The sequence below is a fragment of the Pleuronectes platessa genome, chromosome 5, assembly GCF_947347685.1.
Source record: "Pleuronectes platessa chromosome 5, fPlePla1.1, whole genome shotgun sequence".
Lineage (NCBI taxonomy): Eukaryota > Metazoa > Chordata > Actinopteri > Pleuronectiformes > Pleuronectidae > Pleuronectes > Pleuronectes platessa.
Window position 1 is genome coordinate 10,006,616 of NC_070630.1, and position 12,942 is coordinate 10,019,557.

Genomic DNA, 12,942 nt, shown 5'->3' on the forward strand with positions numbered 1-12,942 from the left:
CTGTCAAGTCTACATGTCAGTGATGCCAATCAGCAGAGGTTTATGAACTGTTTTATGCCGAGACGCCGCAGAGAGGTGGCTTTTGGGCGGCTTATTAGAGCTGTAGACTTAAGCTGTAGGACAAAAGAGCCAGTTTGACACATAGTTTACATTTTCAATTTTTCACTGAGTGAAACTAGTACAAGCATGAGGCGGTTTGTACGCCTCCACCAACCAATCACCTCGCAGCTTACATTCATATCTGTCCATACCCACGCTATATATGCAATGATGACCTTTAATTTAATAAAATATGTAAGGTTATTTTTTTATATTTTCTTCTTATATTCCCTGCAAGGGCAACTGCAACACCAAACCCTAACAGGCTGTAATACAAAAGTAAAGCCTTGAAGGTAAGTTTAGTAATAATTGTTGGAGAATGGCAAGTATTGTTATATAGAAAATGTTCAATGTCCTGAACACATAGATGAGAAGGGACAGTGACAAAACAAGTATTAAAGTAGTAAAAAAAAAATCTTGCAATTGGCAATGGTTGTGATTCAGGGATGAATTCTGTGCAAGATTTGAACATTTCTAGAGTTTAAAATGATTGGTAGTGTGAATGTTATGAGGATGAGGCATTTCTGTGGGCGTCGATCTTTTCAAAGTGAAAATAAAGTTGCGAGTAAAAACCTAATGCTGTAAAAGAACCACTGTCATGCAACAGTAACGTCCAAGTCATTTAAATTACTTAAATGTCAACACCTCTAAGATTCTAATTCAGGTTATTTATCCTATTTAACCCCGAGAAATAGAGCGTAACAGTGACTGCCCACTTTTGGAACAGCTCCGGTTTCACCAGCAATTTCACAGGCCGACCAGCCACAGGATGAAAGAATTACTAAATGGAAAAAGACAAAGGTACAAGACTGAGGCTATAATTACAAGAGAGTGAAGGAACAACTCATCCAATAAACCAATGTGAACAATCCATTTCCCATGTCTTCCAGTGGCTCCTTCTTGAATTAAGCCTTGTTGTGGGGATTTCCTACCTGTTATTCCATCACAGCCAGCAAGTTTTTCGCGGTTGCAGACTAACTAACATCTATTGGCTCCACCAATCAGACACGTCGCTAGTACACCTGAGGATTGTGGGTAGTGTAGTATTTGGCGTTGACACCGCCAATAGAACAAGTTTGTCTGAAAACGTAGTTGATATAATGTGGACTTCAACAGGAGAATGAAACATAGTTTAATAATATCGTAGCGTAGATGCTTACAACAATATGGCTGATAATTAAAATGTCTATTCAGAAGTTGAATGGGATTTTTTTTATTTACGGAACCAAACTGCCTGAACAAGTCAAGTATGAACGCATCCCGCCAAACCGGAATAACTCGCGTTGAACTTAAACGTCCCATTCTGCCGGCATCACCTGAACGCAGCACCGTGCCACGTGACACCGATACCGGGTCACATGATCGACTCTCTTCCCCTGAACAACTTATTTTTCCTCCACTGCTCCCAAACACAGGAACATGGCGGACATCGAGGAGCGGCGGAGTCTGCTAGGTGGGGAGGGGGATGACGGCTCTCCCTCCGGCGGGCCGGCGGACCGGGCCCCCGGCAGACCGATGCCCGCGATCTGTGACCCCGCTCACCTCCTGCACCGGGTGGTCGTCCTGGGGTTCATGTGCTTCCTGGGATTCGGTGAGAGCAGATTACAGCCCTGACTTCCTCTCAGCTCCTCCGTTATCTGGGGCAGGTTTAATTCAATAAGTTACAAACGGCCTCAAAGAAATGTTGTGGTGCCCCCCCCCCCCCCCATGTCACGCTACAGACATGTTGTTGTTATGACTGTTGTTGTGTTGCAGGAAGCTACTTCTGTTATGACAACCCTGCTGCTCTTCAAACTCAAGTCCTTCAGGTAATTCAACCTTTTAAGGACATGACCATCAATATAAAAACTCATAGTAATGCCTGGCCGACACAAAGTGACCAGTTCTTTTATTTCACACGAAAGACCGATCAGACGAGGGCTGGGCTATAAACAATAATAATCAAACTGTTATTTCCCCCATTAGTAATATAAGAAAAGTTCAGTTTATATCGACACATTTCAGGTGTGATAGATAGTTGGTTTTAATGTTCCATAATATATTTTTTTAAACGTTTGTCATTCTCTACCCTTACAGAAGAAATACCAAAACCTTGAGTCTTCGAAATCCAAAGAAAACTCAAATTACCCACTGATGTATAAAACTTTATCTTTTTGTCTTCTTTAAATCAAAGCTCAAAATGTACTTACATTTTTTTATTTGTGAAGCACTTTGTAACAGTGCTTCATAAAACAGAAACTGCTATTACTACTGTTAATATTATTATTGTTGTTGTTATTAGTATTGTTGATATCGCCCAGCCCTAGATTAGACATCTGTATTCAGGAAAGTATCATTACAATTTGTCTCTTAAACCAACCAGTACAGCCATGTCCCACACCCGACTCGAGGACTTCAGTCCAACAGACTATAACCTGAGTTTCACATCAACATTTTACTGGTGAAAACCGCTGAGGTCATCATTGACACTCTGACATGTTTCCTCCCTGACTGATCCAGGATCTGAATCTGAACACTGCAGAGTTCATGCAGCTGTACGCCTGGTACTCCTGGCCCAATGTGATCCTCTGCTTCTTCGGGGGCTTCCTGCTGGACAGGGTCTTCGGCATTAGGTACAAACAGCTGTTGCATCTGTGTTGCGCTCAGGAGGTGTGACCACCAGAAGTGAAAGTGAAAGGATGGAGTATTTTTTTAACTTCTTTGTTTTGTGTTCTACAGACTGGGAACCATCATCTTTTCCCTCTTTGTCTGTGTTGGACAGGTACTTTTACTCTGAGATCTAAAGATAAAACATAAAATAACCAATATTTATTAATTTAAAATGATCTAATTTTGTAGGGATGAAAGCAAACATGAATTGAATGACATGTTATTGTTTTCTTTTCCCACTTCTACAAAGGTCATATTTGCTACTGGAGCTTTGCTGAACCGCTACTGGTTGATGGAATGTGGACGTTTTGTATTTGGGTAAAAAAATATTTATAAAATATATAATTATTGTCTTGCCGCACATTCTTTCACAATCTCCCAAACACTCACTAGTGAACCTGACCCTGCACTGACGGTTTAAATCTGAGCCCAGTGTGTTTCTACTTAGTCACGTACTTTCAACGCTGTAAGTCTGAGGCTCATGTTGCACTTGGGTTCTCACGTAACTAACACTGCTCTCCCTCCCTGCTTTTCTTCTGCTGGGTAGTATCGGAGGAGAGTCCTTGGCTGTGGCCCAGAACACTTACGCAGTCAACTGGTTCAAAGGGAAGGAGCTTAACCTGGTGTTCGGCCTTCAGCTAAGCATGGCTCGACTGGTAAGGACGCTGCCAATGGAACGTGCTTTCCAACATACAGCCCATGTTATTGATACAGTGAACTTTAAGTCCATTCACTTCCCTCTCCACTCGTCTCAAGGGCAGCACAGTGAACATGAACATCATGGGCTGGGTGTACAGCAGAGTCGCAGACCTTGTGGGCTCTCCTGGATACACCGCACTGGGGGGTTCACTCATGATAGGTAAATATTAGCATGCTCTAGCTGGGACTGTGGGAGTGTTGAACACCGAGAATCGGCTTTTGCTCTGTCTGTGCTGAAGATATTAGATCCTGTCTCTGTTACTAATGATCTCAGATTACACAGTAAACAGAGGCAAAGAGAATGAAGAAGTAAAAGTGCTGCTGCCTGCTACAGATGAGTCACAGGCGTTAGGAGAAGTGTCAATTCTCATAATTTTCTTCATCTGCTTCTGAACTGATCTAAACGTGCTTCTACCATGTATTCTGGGGTTTTCATTTATGATCTCTCTCCACATCTTCTGTAAATTTAAGTGTATCTAATCAGAATTCATTTGAACTACAGAAACCGATGGCAGTCATCATGTAGCCCAGTTTGAATTCTGAATAACCTTATAATAATAATAATACATTTTATTTGGAGGCGCCTTTCAAGTCACCTTTACAAAACAATAGTACAGGATAAAAGATAAAAACATTAAAGATTAAAAACAACATTAAATCAGAACATCAACATAGAAACAAGTGAAGTGCACAGGGTCCAGTTATAAAGAGTATGCCAGTTTGAACATGTGAGTTTTGAGTTGAGACTTGAATGATGTGATGTTATATTGTTATCACCAATATAAGACTGAAAGCTACATTTCCTTGTCTCCTCCATTTGTATTTATGTCTGATTCTGTCTTTAGCTGGTGTAACCTGCCTGTTTTCACTGGGCTGTGCCCTGGTGTTGGGGTTCCTCGACAGAAGAGCAGAGAGGATACTCAACAAGGAACAAGGCAAAGCAGGTAATGTATTCTTTGAATGTCTTCTCTTTTTTTTTTTTTTTTAAACTTCTTTAACTCAACCTTTTTAAAACCTAGAACATCTTTGTGAGACCAGCCACTGTTCGTCGTTTACAGTTGTTGAAGTCAAATAACAGCCTCAAACTAATCTGTGTGTCTTGATCATCAGGTGAGGTGATCCAGCTGACAGACGTGAAAGATTTCCCCTTCCCCCTGTGGCTCATCTTCCTCATCTGTGTGTGCTACTACGTCGCTATTTTCCCCTTTATTGGACTTGGACAGTGAGTACTGGATCGGTGCCATATCTCTAACACAGATATTAGTCACCACGCCCATGTTTTTTCCAAATCATATCTAAACAATTGAATTTTCCTGATCACGAGCTAGTTCATTCAAAAGAGAACAGGATAAATGGAATTGAACCTGAGCTAAATATCGAGTGTCTGAATGCCTATGTCAATATATTTCATTTGAACTTTTAAATGAATTTGAAAATAGTTTCTTGAATTACGGTTAAACCTTTTCATTCGTTGAGAAGAGATTGAGGAAGGAGACATCTTTTGCCTTGACATCAAAAATATTGTGCTGCTATTACGGTCCTTATTTAAATTTGGTTTCTTTCTCTCTTTCTTTCTCTCTCTCTCTCTCTCTCTCTCTCTCTCTCTCTCTCTCTCTCTCTCTCTCTCTCTCTCTCTCTCTCTCTCTCTCTCGTTCAAATTCACTCCCACTCCAGTGAACCGCCATGTCTCCTTCTTTTTCCCCTTAAATATGTAAAGTGTCCTTGGGTCTCTTGAAAGGCGCTATAAGTTATTTTTGTAATAATCTATTATTATTATATAATTTATCCAAAGCGACTTACAATTAGTGCATTCAACATCTATGAGGGGCCCTTTTAGGGGTTCAGTATCTTGCCCAGGGACACTTCGGCATGCAGATGGGGAAGATTCTCATGATTATCAGCTCCCAAACAAGTTGGTAGTGTTGATAGATTGTGTGAAATGAAATAAATAGGGAACCACTGTGTGAATAGATTAATGATAAGGTCTACGGAAAGATTTAACAGTGCAACCTCTCGATGCTGCGATGTCGTCAGCCCACAAAGAGAGTGACAGGGGAAGTCACACATGGAAAGAGGTTTGACAAATGCGTTTTCAGTGAAAGGAACCAATTGAAATTATCACAGCCTGTATTTCCTGCACTGAAAGGCACTGAATCACTTAGCAACTGACATGTTTTCCTTCCACAGAGGGTCAGTGCTTACAGAGCAAATAGTTGTTATGCAAATGTGGCAGAAAACTAAGCATGTGACACAGAGCGAGCGAGAGATAGAGAGAGAGAGCTGCTGGTGCACTAGTTTGGTTTCTGTTCCCTTTGAGGTCACATCAACATAAAGTCTTAACATCCCACTGCACCGTGAGCCCACCATCTCATTTGCTTTGTTTACAGGGTGTTCTTCATTGAAAAATTCAACTTCTCCCCGGCTGAAGCCAGAGCTGTCAACAGGTAAATCAGATCAGGTGTAATAGGCCCCAGAGACCTTCAGCCACTAACACTATTATAGTCTGCTCCTGCTGACGTATTCTGAATTTCCTCTGTGGGGTACACTTGGATACTTCCCGTGGAGCAGATTACATTATCCAGTGCAACATTAGAATTTGCGAGCTGAGAAATCTCCAAGCACCTGAAGCTGGGAACAAAATATAAGGAATGACTCGTCATCATGTTTGAAAAGACAGATTTTTGCAAAGGGGGTTGTTTCCAGGCTACTGTCATTAGACTCCAACTTACAGAATCACACGCCGATTGTCATGGAGTCTAGTTCCAAAGATCAATCGTCAGTGTGACAGTGTGAGCTCAGTCTCTCAAGGAGCTCTCTGTGTGTGTATATACACGTCTTCAGCATCAGTGCAGTGGATGTTCTGTTCATTACTCCCTTCATTCCATTCTCTGTCTCTCTCAGTATTGTGTACATCATCTCAGCCCCCGCATCTCCGATTCTGGGCTTCATGGTGGATAGGACGGGGAGGAATGTGATTTGGGTGATCACTGCCGTGGCCGCCACACTCGCCGCTCACATGATGCTGGCCTTCACCTTCTGGAACCCATGGATCGCCATGGTAATGCCCCTGGAACTTAAACATTAATTTAGTTAATTCATGAACGATGGTAAGATGGATTTAAGAAATGAATTGTGATGTTAGGAATTACTAGTAGGTACTGAGATTCGGGGTATGTAAGGTTTATTGTGTACAAGGTAGAACGAGGAATCACAGTCATTGAGGATAGTTCAAGGTCCTTTAGGCTCCGTGTTTATTCAAAATTATTGCAGAATATTTGGCCTTGTGGTTAGAAATGCTTTAATTTTGGTCCTCTACAGAAACCTTAGTGTAACCTTCAGCCTTAGTTGGTAGTGACAGTAGAAGGTTAGACATGTAGACATTTTAAAAAAAGATTATTTTTTTGCTGCAAGCCCCTGAAGACTAAACTAACATTAGTGTTTCTCCAAAGCATTTAAATAAACTAAATAAACTACAGTCAACCATTTATCTATGATTTATTAACAGTTAAAAGTTTGGTAAATCCGCTTCCTCTGAACTCTGTGTGTGGATTTATCAGATATTTTGGCTTAAGCTAAATCCTGATTAGTGCACAGAAGTATGTGTCATAACCTTTTTTTTTTCCTGATTAAACTCTGCCCACGTCAAACCAGTGACAGGAAATCTCCCATGTTGAATAACCAATCAATAGCACGACATCATCATCTATTTCTTAAAGCGTTTTCTCATACAGTATATCAAGTTGTGTTACAGCTCATCAAGGGATTCTGTGCAGAGTCATGTAAAGTAATGTTCGAACATGTGTTTGCTTCCCTGTGTTCCAGTCCCTGCTGGGTGTCTCCTACTCCTTACTGGCCTGTGCACTGTGGCCCATGGTGGCTTTTGTGGTGCCCGAGCATCAGCTGGGGACGGCCTATGGCTTGTATGTACCCTCGTTGACTCCCATAGCACATTGCTGATGTTGTTTATTCTTTAATCGACACTGGTTTGTCTTGGTTCTTTCTCTGTGAACCAGTATGCAGTCGATCCAGAACCTAGGCCTCGCGCTCATCGCCATGGCAGCAGGAGCCATCCTGGACAACAAAGGCTACCTGGTTTTGGAAGTGTTTTTCTGCGCCTGTATTTGCCGTAAGTATTTTCCTCTGGCTTTGTGTGTGCTTGTGAGAGAATAGTCTTTCAAACTCCTGTGAGACACTTGACCTTGACATTGTGAGTGATTCTACACATTGTTTTTCTGGCTCTCTTTCTTGCAGTGGCCCTGATGGCGAGCGTTATGCTGTACTTTGTGGATTATCAAAGAGGTAAGAGAAAAGACACTTTCACGTTTTTTCACACTTCCCTCAGTCCTTTGTCATATTCTCTCAGATTTGAATCACCTCAGTCTACCCCTGTTCTTTATTTTCTCATGATGCATCCTTCCCTTTCCTTTGTCACTGTTAAACAAACACCACTTCCCTTTTCTTTTCTGCAGGAGGAGGTTTGAACCAATCGGCTGCAGCCCGGGCCAAACTCCAGAAAGAGGCCACTTCAGACGCAGAGTGAGTAACTTTGACCCTTCACCTTCCGCCACTGCTTTTCCAGCCACTTACCCAACAATAAGACAAGCATCTCAGAAACATAACGAACCACCCACTCATGTAATCATGTGCCACCGGCATATTTTGGTCAGGAACTCTGTAGGAGCTCCTGTGCTGATTCACTGAACACGTCCTCAGCTGAACCTGCTGCAGTTCAATTTAGAAACTGGTATATACATATAGATATTTGTTCTATTCCGGGCTAGTCTGAGTTTACAGTGATAGGAAATAAATTATTTCAGATTTTACTTAATGTCTTTCGGTGTTTTCATCAAACTGTGTTTTTATGGATTTGCTCTTTGGTCCCATCATCTAAACCTCCTTCCAAACACATGACTCACACGCAGCATCATGTGACTGTGTCGACAACTCTTAGTTTTAATAGTTAACAAGGTTAAGAAGTTTTAAAGGTTTACTACATTAAGGTGATGTGTCAAGTTATCACTGATATGTTGGTAGATGTGAGTTTTTATTTAGTTTGTATTAAAGTGCTACTGGAAAAAGAGCTTAATTTTGTGACTTGAAACTTTCTGTGGTGCGTTCGTGGCCCAGCACTTATACAGACCCTATTCATGAACAGCAGAGAAACAAGACTTACTGTACCGCGATGTACAGGAAATGGCTGCTGTGTTTGCTAACCCGGTGGGCACATTTATGTAGGTCACAGCTTTCACATTCATGTTTACTTTAAGGGCAGGTTTCCTCTCAACAATTGACTACCTGTGGTCGGCTTTAAGTCTGTAGGAAAAACTGTATAAACAAACCATACCTCTGTTTCTGTCTCTCTGTGTTTCTACTCTTTAATACAATGTACCTTATATTAGATCTGACTGACTAGTATTTTACGCTCTGTGCTGTCATTGATATTTTGCAGATGATGATGATGATGATGAGGGGAACACACATGGTCCTGGGCTTTGGAGCAAGCGAATGCACTGTCCACCCCAGAGCTGTCAATCATCTGCCACGGGGGCAGGGCTGAGCTTCTGACTCCGCCCAGCGCTGTCATCTGTGGCTCTTCCCACCAGAACTGACTGTCTGACCCTGGCTATTACATAATCGTGTATTAATAGCTGATATCATACAGATAAGGACAAATTGCAAATCTTCCTTTGGGTCGCCGTCGCTCCTCTCACCTTTTTGTCTACCTCTCACTGTCCACTGACTCCTGGGTGTGTGTGTTAAGATTCTTGGAATGTTTTTTTTAAAACATTTAAATTGATCAGACTCATGTCCTGTGGAAGGAGATCGATATCACAGAATAATAGCGCCTGATTTTATCATATGCTAATGCCACTCATAATATAGGGTTCCTAAGTATTTTATATGTATATATGTATCATGTTTTTTTTTTAAATAATGTTTTTTTATAGTTCTTTTTAAAAGTGGTTTTGAGCAGAGCCCTGTTACTTGCCTTATTACAGATACTTAATTTATGTGTATATCATCTGTCAGCGTTAACAGTAACCCAAACAAAGTTTTTCTTACTGGACCCTAAGTTCCTATTTGGTTTTAATCATATGCGTCATTGACTTTTTATGGTGGATAATCTCGAAAAGAGCTTAAATCTTTCGTCTTTACACCTCTTTTTATTTCCTAATTCTTTAATCTGCTCTGTTCTGGTTTTAGAAATTCGTAAACGTTTTTATTTTATGCCGTATGATCAAGTGGAACACTACTCTAATGATGAGAAAGATGAGATCAAAAAAGACATACTTTTCAATGCAACTCCTCGTGTAAAGATATGCACAACTTAAACAGTTTTATTAATGCGATCTGATAAAGTAACAGCTGGGCGTAGACTAATGGTTTGTAGAATATGTTCTGCTCATTTATCAAGCTCGGGTAATTCATTTTGTCGTAAGCACTGTCCCAAAGTTTTTGCTTGCTTCATCCGAACAGTGCATCTAAGCCCTCTGCTGAAATGTCACAGTGTCAGTGTGTGGTAGAATGACATTTGTCTGCATGTGTCGTCATCAGACTGTGGATGATTAACATTCACTACCTCAGTCAGGCAAATGAGTCCCATTCTAATTCTGAACTAATCAGTCAACACATTAGAACCGACGCTCAGTAGCAAAGAATTCAAATGTGTTTGCACGTGAAATGACAACTGTGTCACAGACAAAACCATCTTGATCTTTTCACCAGTATCTCATTTGCACTATGGTGTTATAGAAATTGAGTCTTTGTTTATTGGAGAAAATAAGTGTTACCTGTTGCTGATCTACGTACAAGAGGTTATATGAGAGATTAAAGAAGATATATTGTACAATCAAAGAAGGGCTATGACTTAAAATAAGTATTTTTTTTTGTATGAAAACAAATCCCATTTGATAAAGCATCATTGTTGAACAACTGCATTTGATTAAAAACACATTTTGAAAGAAATTTTTGTTTTTGTACAACTTTGTCTTTGTGCTACTTCTTTTTTTTTAACCTCACCATATACTGTAATAACTTGTGTCCTCACCCTTTAGCAGCAGCCAGTTGGTGATTAATGCTTTCTGCAGTATTTACATAATTGTTCTCCTGTTTGGCGCGGAGATGATAAAGATGGCCACGTTATTATTGCTGCAGGATTAGAAGACGGCCCAGTAAGCTGACAGAGGGGGGGCTGGCTAGATTAGCACCCATGTCTGCTTTTGGCCTACGCAACCGCTACCTGTCCAGACTGGGAGCTCAGGTATGCACGCATTGACACACACACATACACACACACACACTTAGTACACAATTCAAACACAAATCCATTTATTATGTACTTCAGCCCCTAATCTTGACACTGGCAATACATTTGTTTTTTCCTAAGCAGACACGGAGGACTGGTTCTGCTGCAGCACCACAAATTAAACACAAGTGACTCTAAAACTGAGTTCTCCTTTTCCTCTTTAGTCAAACTTGTATTTTGTCCTTTGCCTCACAGCTCCCAGATCCCCGCTCCATCCATCTGTCTTCACTGGCCCACAGGAGTGTTCTGAAATGATGCCCTTCATTCATCTGCCTGCTTCCCCTGCACTGTAGCTCTGCAGCTCCAGACAAGTGTGCACTGAAAAAAAGAGGATGCCTACAAAATGTCCTTTTTGATGTTGTGTTTTTTGCTTTAATTATTATCTCCACAGAGATTCTTGAACCAATCTGGAGTCTATTTCACTCAGCAGTTTGTTTTTTGAGCCAAGGAAATTGTCATAAAAGGATGCTGCTGCTTTATGGTTCCATGGTTGCTGGGTTTTAGGGTCTGTTTTAGAGACTCTTCAAACGACAGAGGGCAGTAATTCCCACAAATACTTTAATATCACTCCTGGCTAAAGTATCCCTGCTTTTAAATAACAACATTTAGCAATCTCAGCATTTACTGATATGTCCCTAGGTGTGCTGTTCTTCCAGGTTTTATAGGATACATTAATTTAGTAGAATAGATTAAAGTGTACAAAAAAAAGGATGCCTCACAAGTCAGGGACTTCTGTCACCTGTTGAATGTTTCCAGATACATATTTGTATACTTAACATAATAAATTGAGTTATTAAACACAGCTTAGACGGTGTTGGCATTGTCCTTATTGTTATTATTAGTATCAATGTCCAGTACTTATGATAAAAGTCACTGTTTGGCCTGAGTTCCTGTGATGGATGCTGTCTACCCTCCGGACCTGTTTCTGCTGCCCACATCCACCACACACAGACCGGGCTGCACCCTCGTCTTCCTCCGGCGCAGCCAGGCCCGCAGCTTCTGCCGGCGCCGGTACGAGCCCCAGAAGTAGAGGAGGGGGTTTGCGCAGCAGTTGAAGCTGACCACCGGTTTCCAGACCTTATAGGAGATCATGACCACGTTCAGCAGCTGGCAGTCCGCGGGCATGTACACCCTCACGAACAGGTACACGGTGCGCGCAACGTGGTATGGCACAAAGCACAACACAAACACGAGCAGCACGAGCAGGACGGTGGACAGGGACTTGTTGCGCATGAGAGCCGTCCTGGTGTTGGAGATGGTGCCAGCGGCCCTGCTGTAAAGCACCTTCATCATCGAGCAGTAACAGGTGACGACGACGATGAACGGGACGAGAAACCCCACTATGGCTAAGAACAGCCCATAGGGGAAGTACACGCCAAAGTTTCCCGGGTTGGTCATTTCAAAGCACACGGTCATGTTGTTGATCACGCCCGTGTGAGCAAAGACCAGCGTGGGTAAGATCTCCGCCGTGGCCAGGACCCAAACCCCACCCGAAGCGAAGAGGGCGAGCCGCCTGGTCCTGAGGCGCACGGCGGCCATGGGGAAGCACACGCCGAGGAACCGGTGCACGCTGACGCAGGTGAGGAACATCATGCTGCAGTGGAGGTTGACCAGAAAGAAGAAGCGCACGGACTTGCAGAGGACGTCGCCGAAGGGCCACAGGTCCCCGCGGGCGTTGCTGATGATGAGCGGGGGCAAGGAGAGCACGTAGAGGAGGTCCGCCACCGCCAGGTTGGTCATGTAGATGACCGTGCTGCTCCAGCAACGCGTCCGGCAACAAACGCACCACAGCAGGGCGCCGTTCAGAGTCAGACCCAGCACGAACACCAGGCTGTAGGAGACGGGCAGAAGGAACCTCTTGTAGTAGCTGTTCACTGGACAGATGTGGAAGTCCTCCATTCAGAAGGTCAACTTGGGTTACTTTTGGAGAACCGGTCCAAACCTTGGTCCCCTGATAAATGGATACGTTCTCCTGCCCCTCACCTATTACTACAGTGTGTGACGTGTGCAAATACTAAATGCAGGTGTTTGTTCAACTTGTGAGTCCCCCCCCCCCACCCTCTTGTTCCCAGCACACACCTGTCTAATCTAAAACCATTACGGCGCCATATCTGGGCCATGAGCAAATAGATTGGCACACAGTGGAGCTGTTGAAAAAGCCTGACATAATAGGCTGAGATACTGTAGCA

At 42.5% G+C, this 12,942-nt stretch overlaps 2 protein-coding genes across 3 annotated transcripts; one reads left to right on the forward strand and one right to left on the reverse strand.

The window, feature by feature from the left end:
- The first annotated feature begins 1,518 nt into the window (after positions 1 to 1,518).
- On the forward strand, positions 1,519 to 11,023 carry mfsd1 (major facilitator superfamily domain containing 1). Of its 2 annotated transcripts, XM_053423339.1 has the most exons (17): positions 1,519 to 1,690; positions 1,855 to 1,907; positions 2,599 to 2,711; positions 2,818 to 2,860; positions 2,999 to 3,066; positions 3,296 to 3,404; positions 3,505 to 3,607; positions 4,293 to 4,391; positions 4,558 to 4,669; positions 5,835 to 5,891; positions 6,349 to 6,505; positions 7,270 to 7,367; positions 7,461 to 7,573; positions 7,699 to 7,746; positions 7,917 to 7,983; positions 10,603 to 10,708; positions 10,949 to 11,023. In XM_053423339.1, exons 1-17 carry the CDS (start codon positions 1,519 to 1,521, stop codon positions 11,006 to 11,008), a joined length of 1,578 nt encoding a protein of 525 aa, XP_053279314.1. In that variant the 3' UTR covers positions 11,009 to 11,023. The 2 variants fall into 2 exon arrangements, with proteins under 2 accessions (XP_053279314.1, XP_053279313.1); XM_053423338.1 differs by lacking the exons at positions 10,603 to 10,708; positions 10,949 to 11,023 and adding an exon at positions 8,897 to 8,915.
- Positions 11,024 to 11,659: 636 nt separating this feature from the next.
- LOC128440587 (P2Y purinoceptor 3-like) lies at positions 11,660 to 12,652 on the reverse strand. The gene has a single exon (XM_053423340.1). The coding sequence runs from the start codon at positions 12,650 to 12,652 to the stop codon at positions 11,660 to 11,662; it is 993 nt and encodes a 330-aa protein (XP_053279315.1).
- Between the last annotated feature and the right edge of the window lie 290 nt (positions 12,653 to 12,942).

What these genes read in the sequence shown, in the direction of transcription:
- LOC128440587 (XM_053423340.1), bottom strand. Translation starts at nt 12,652, where the DNA reads ATGGAGGACTTCCACATCTGTCCAGTGAACAGCTACTACAAGAGGTTC.
- mfsd1 (XM_053423339.1), top strand. Translation starts at nt 1,519, where the DNA reads ATGGCGGACATCGAGGAGCGGCGGAGTCTGCTAGGTGGGGAGGGGGAT. An exon ending in TTCAAACTCAAGTCCTTCAG is followed by an intron (nt 1,908 to 2,598) that starts GTAATTCAACCT and finishes TGACTGATCCAG; the next exon opens with GATCTGAATCTGAACACTGC. An exon ending in GGGGGGTTCACTCATGATAG is followed by an intron (nt 3,608 to 4,292) that starts GTAAATATTAGC and finishes TTCTGTCTTTAG; the next exon opens with CTGGTGTAACCTGCCTGTTT.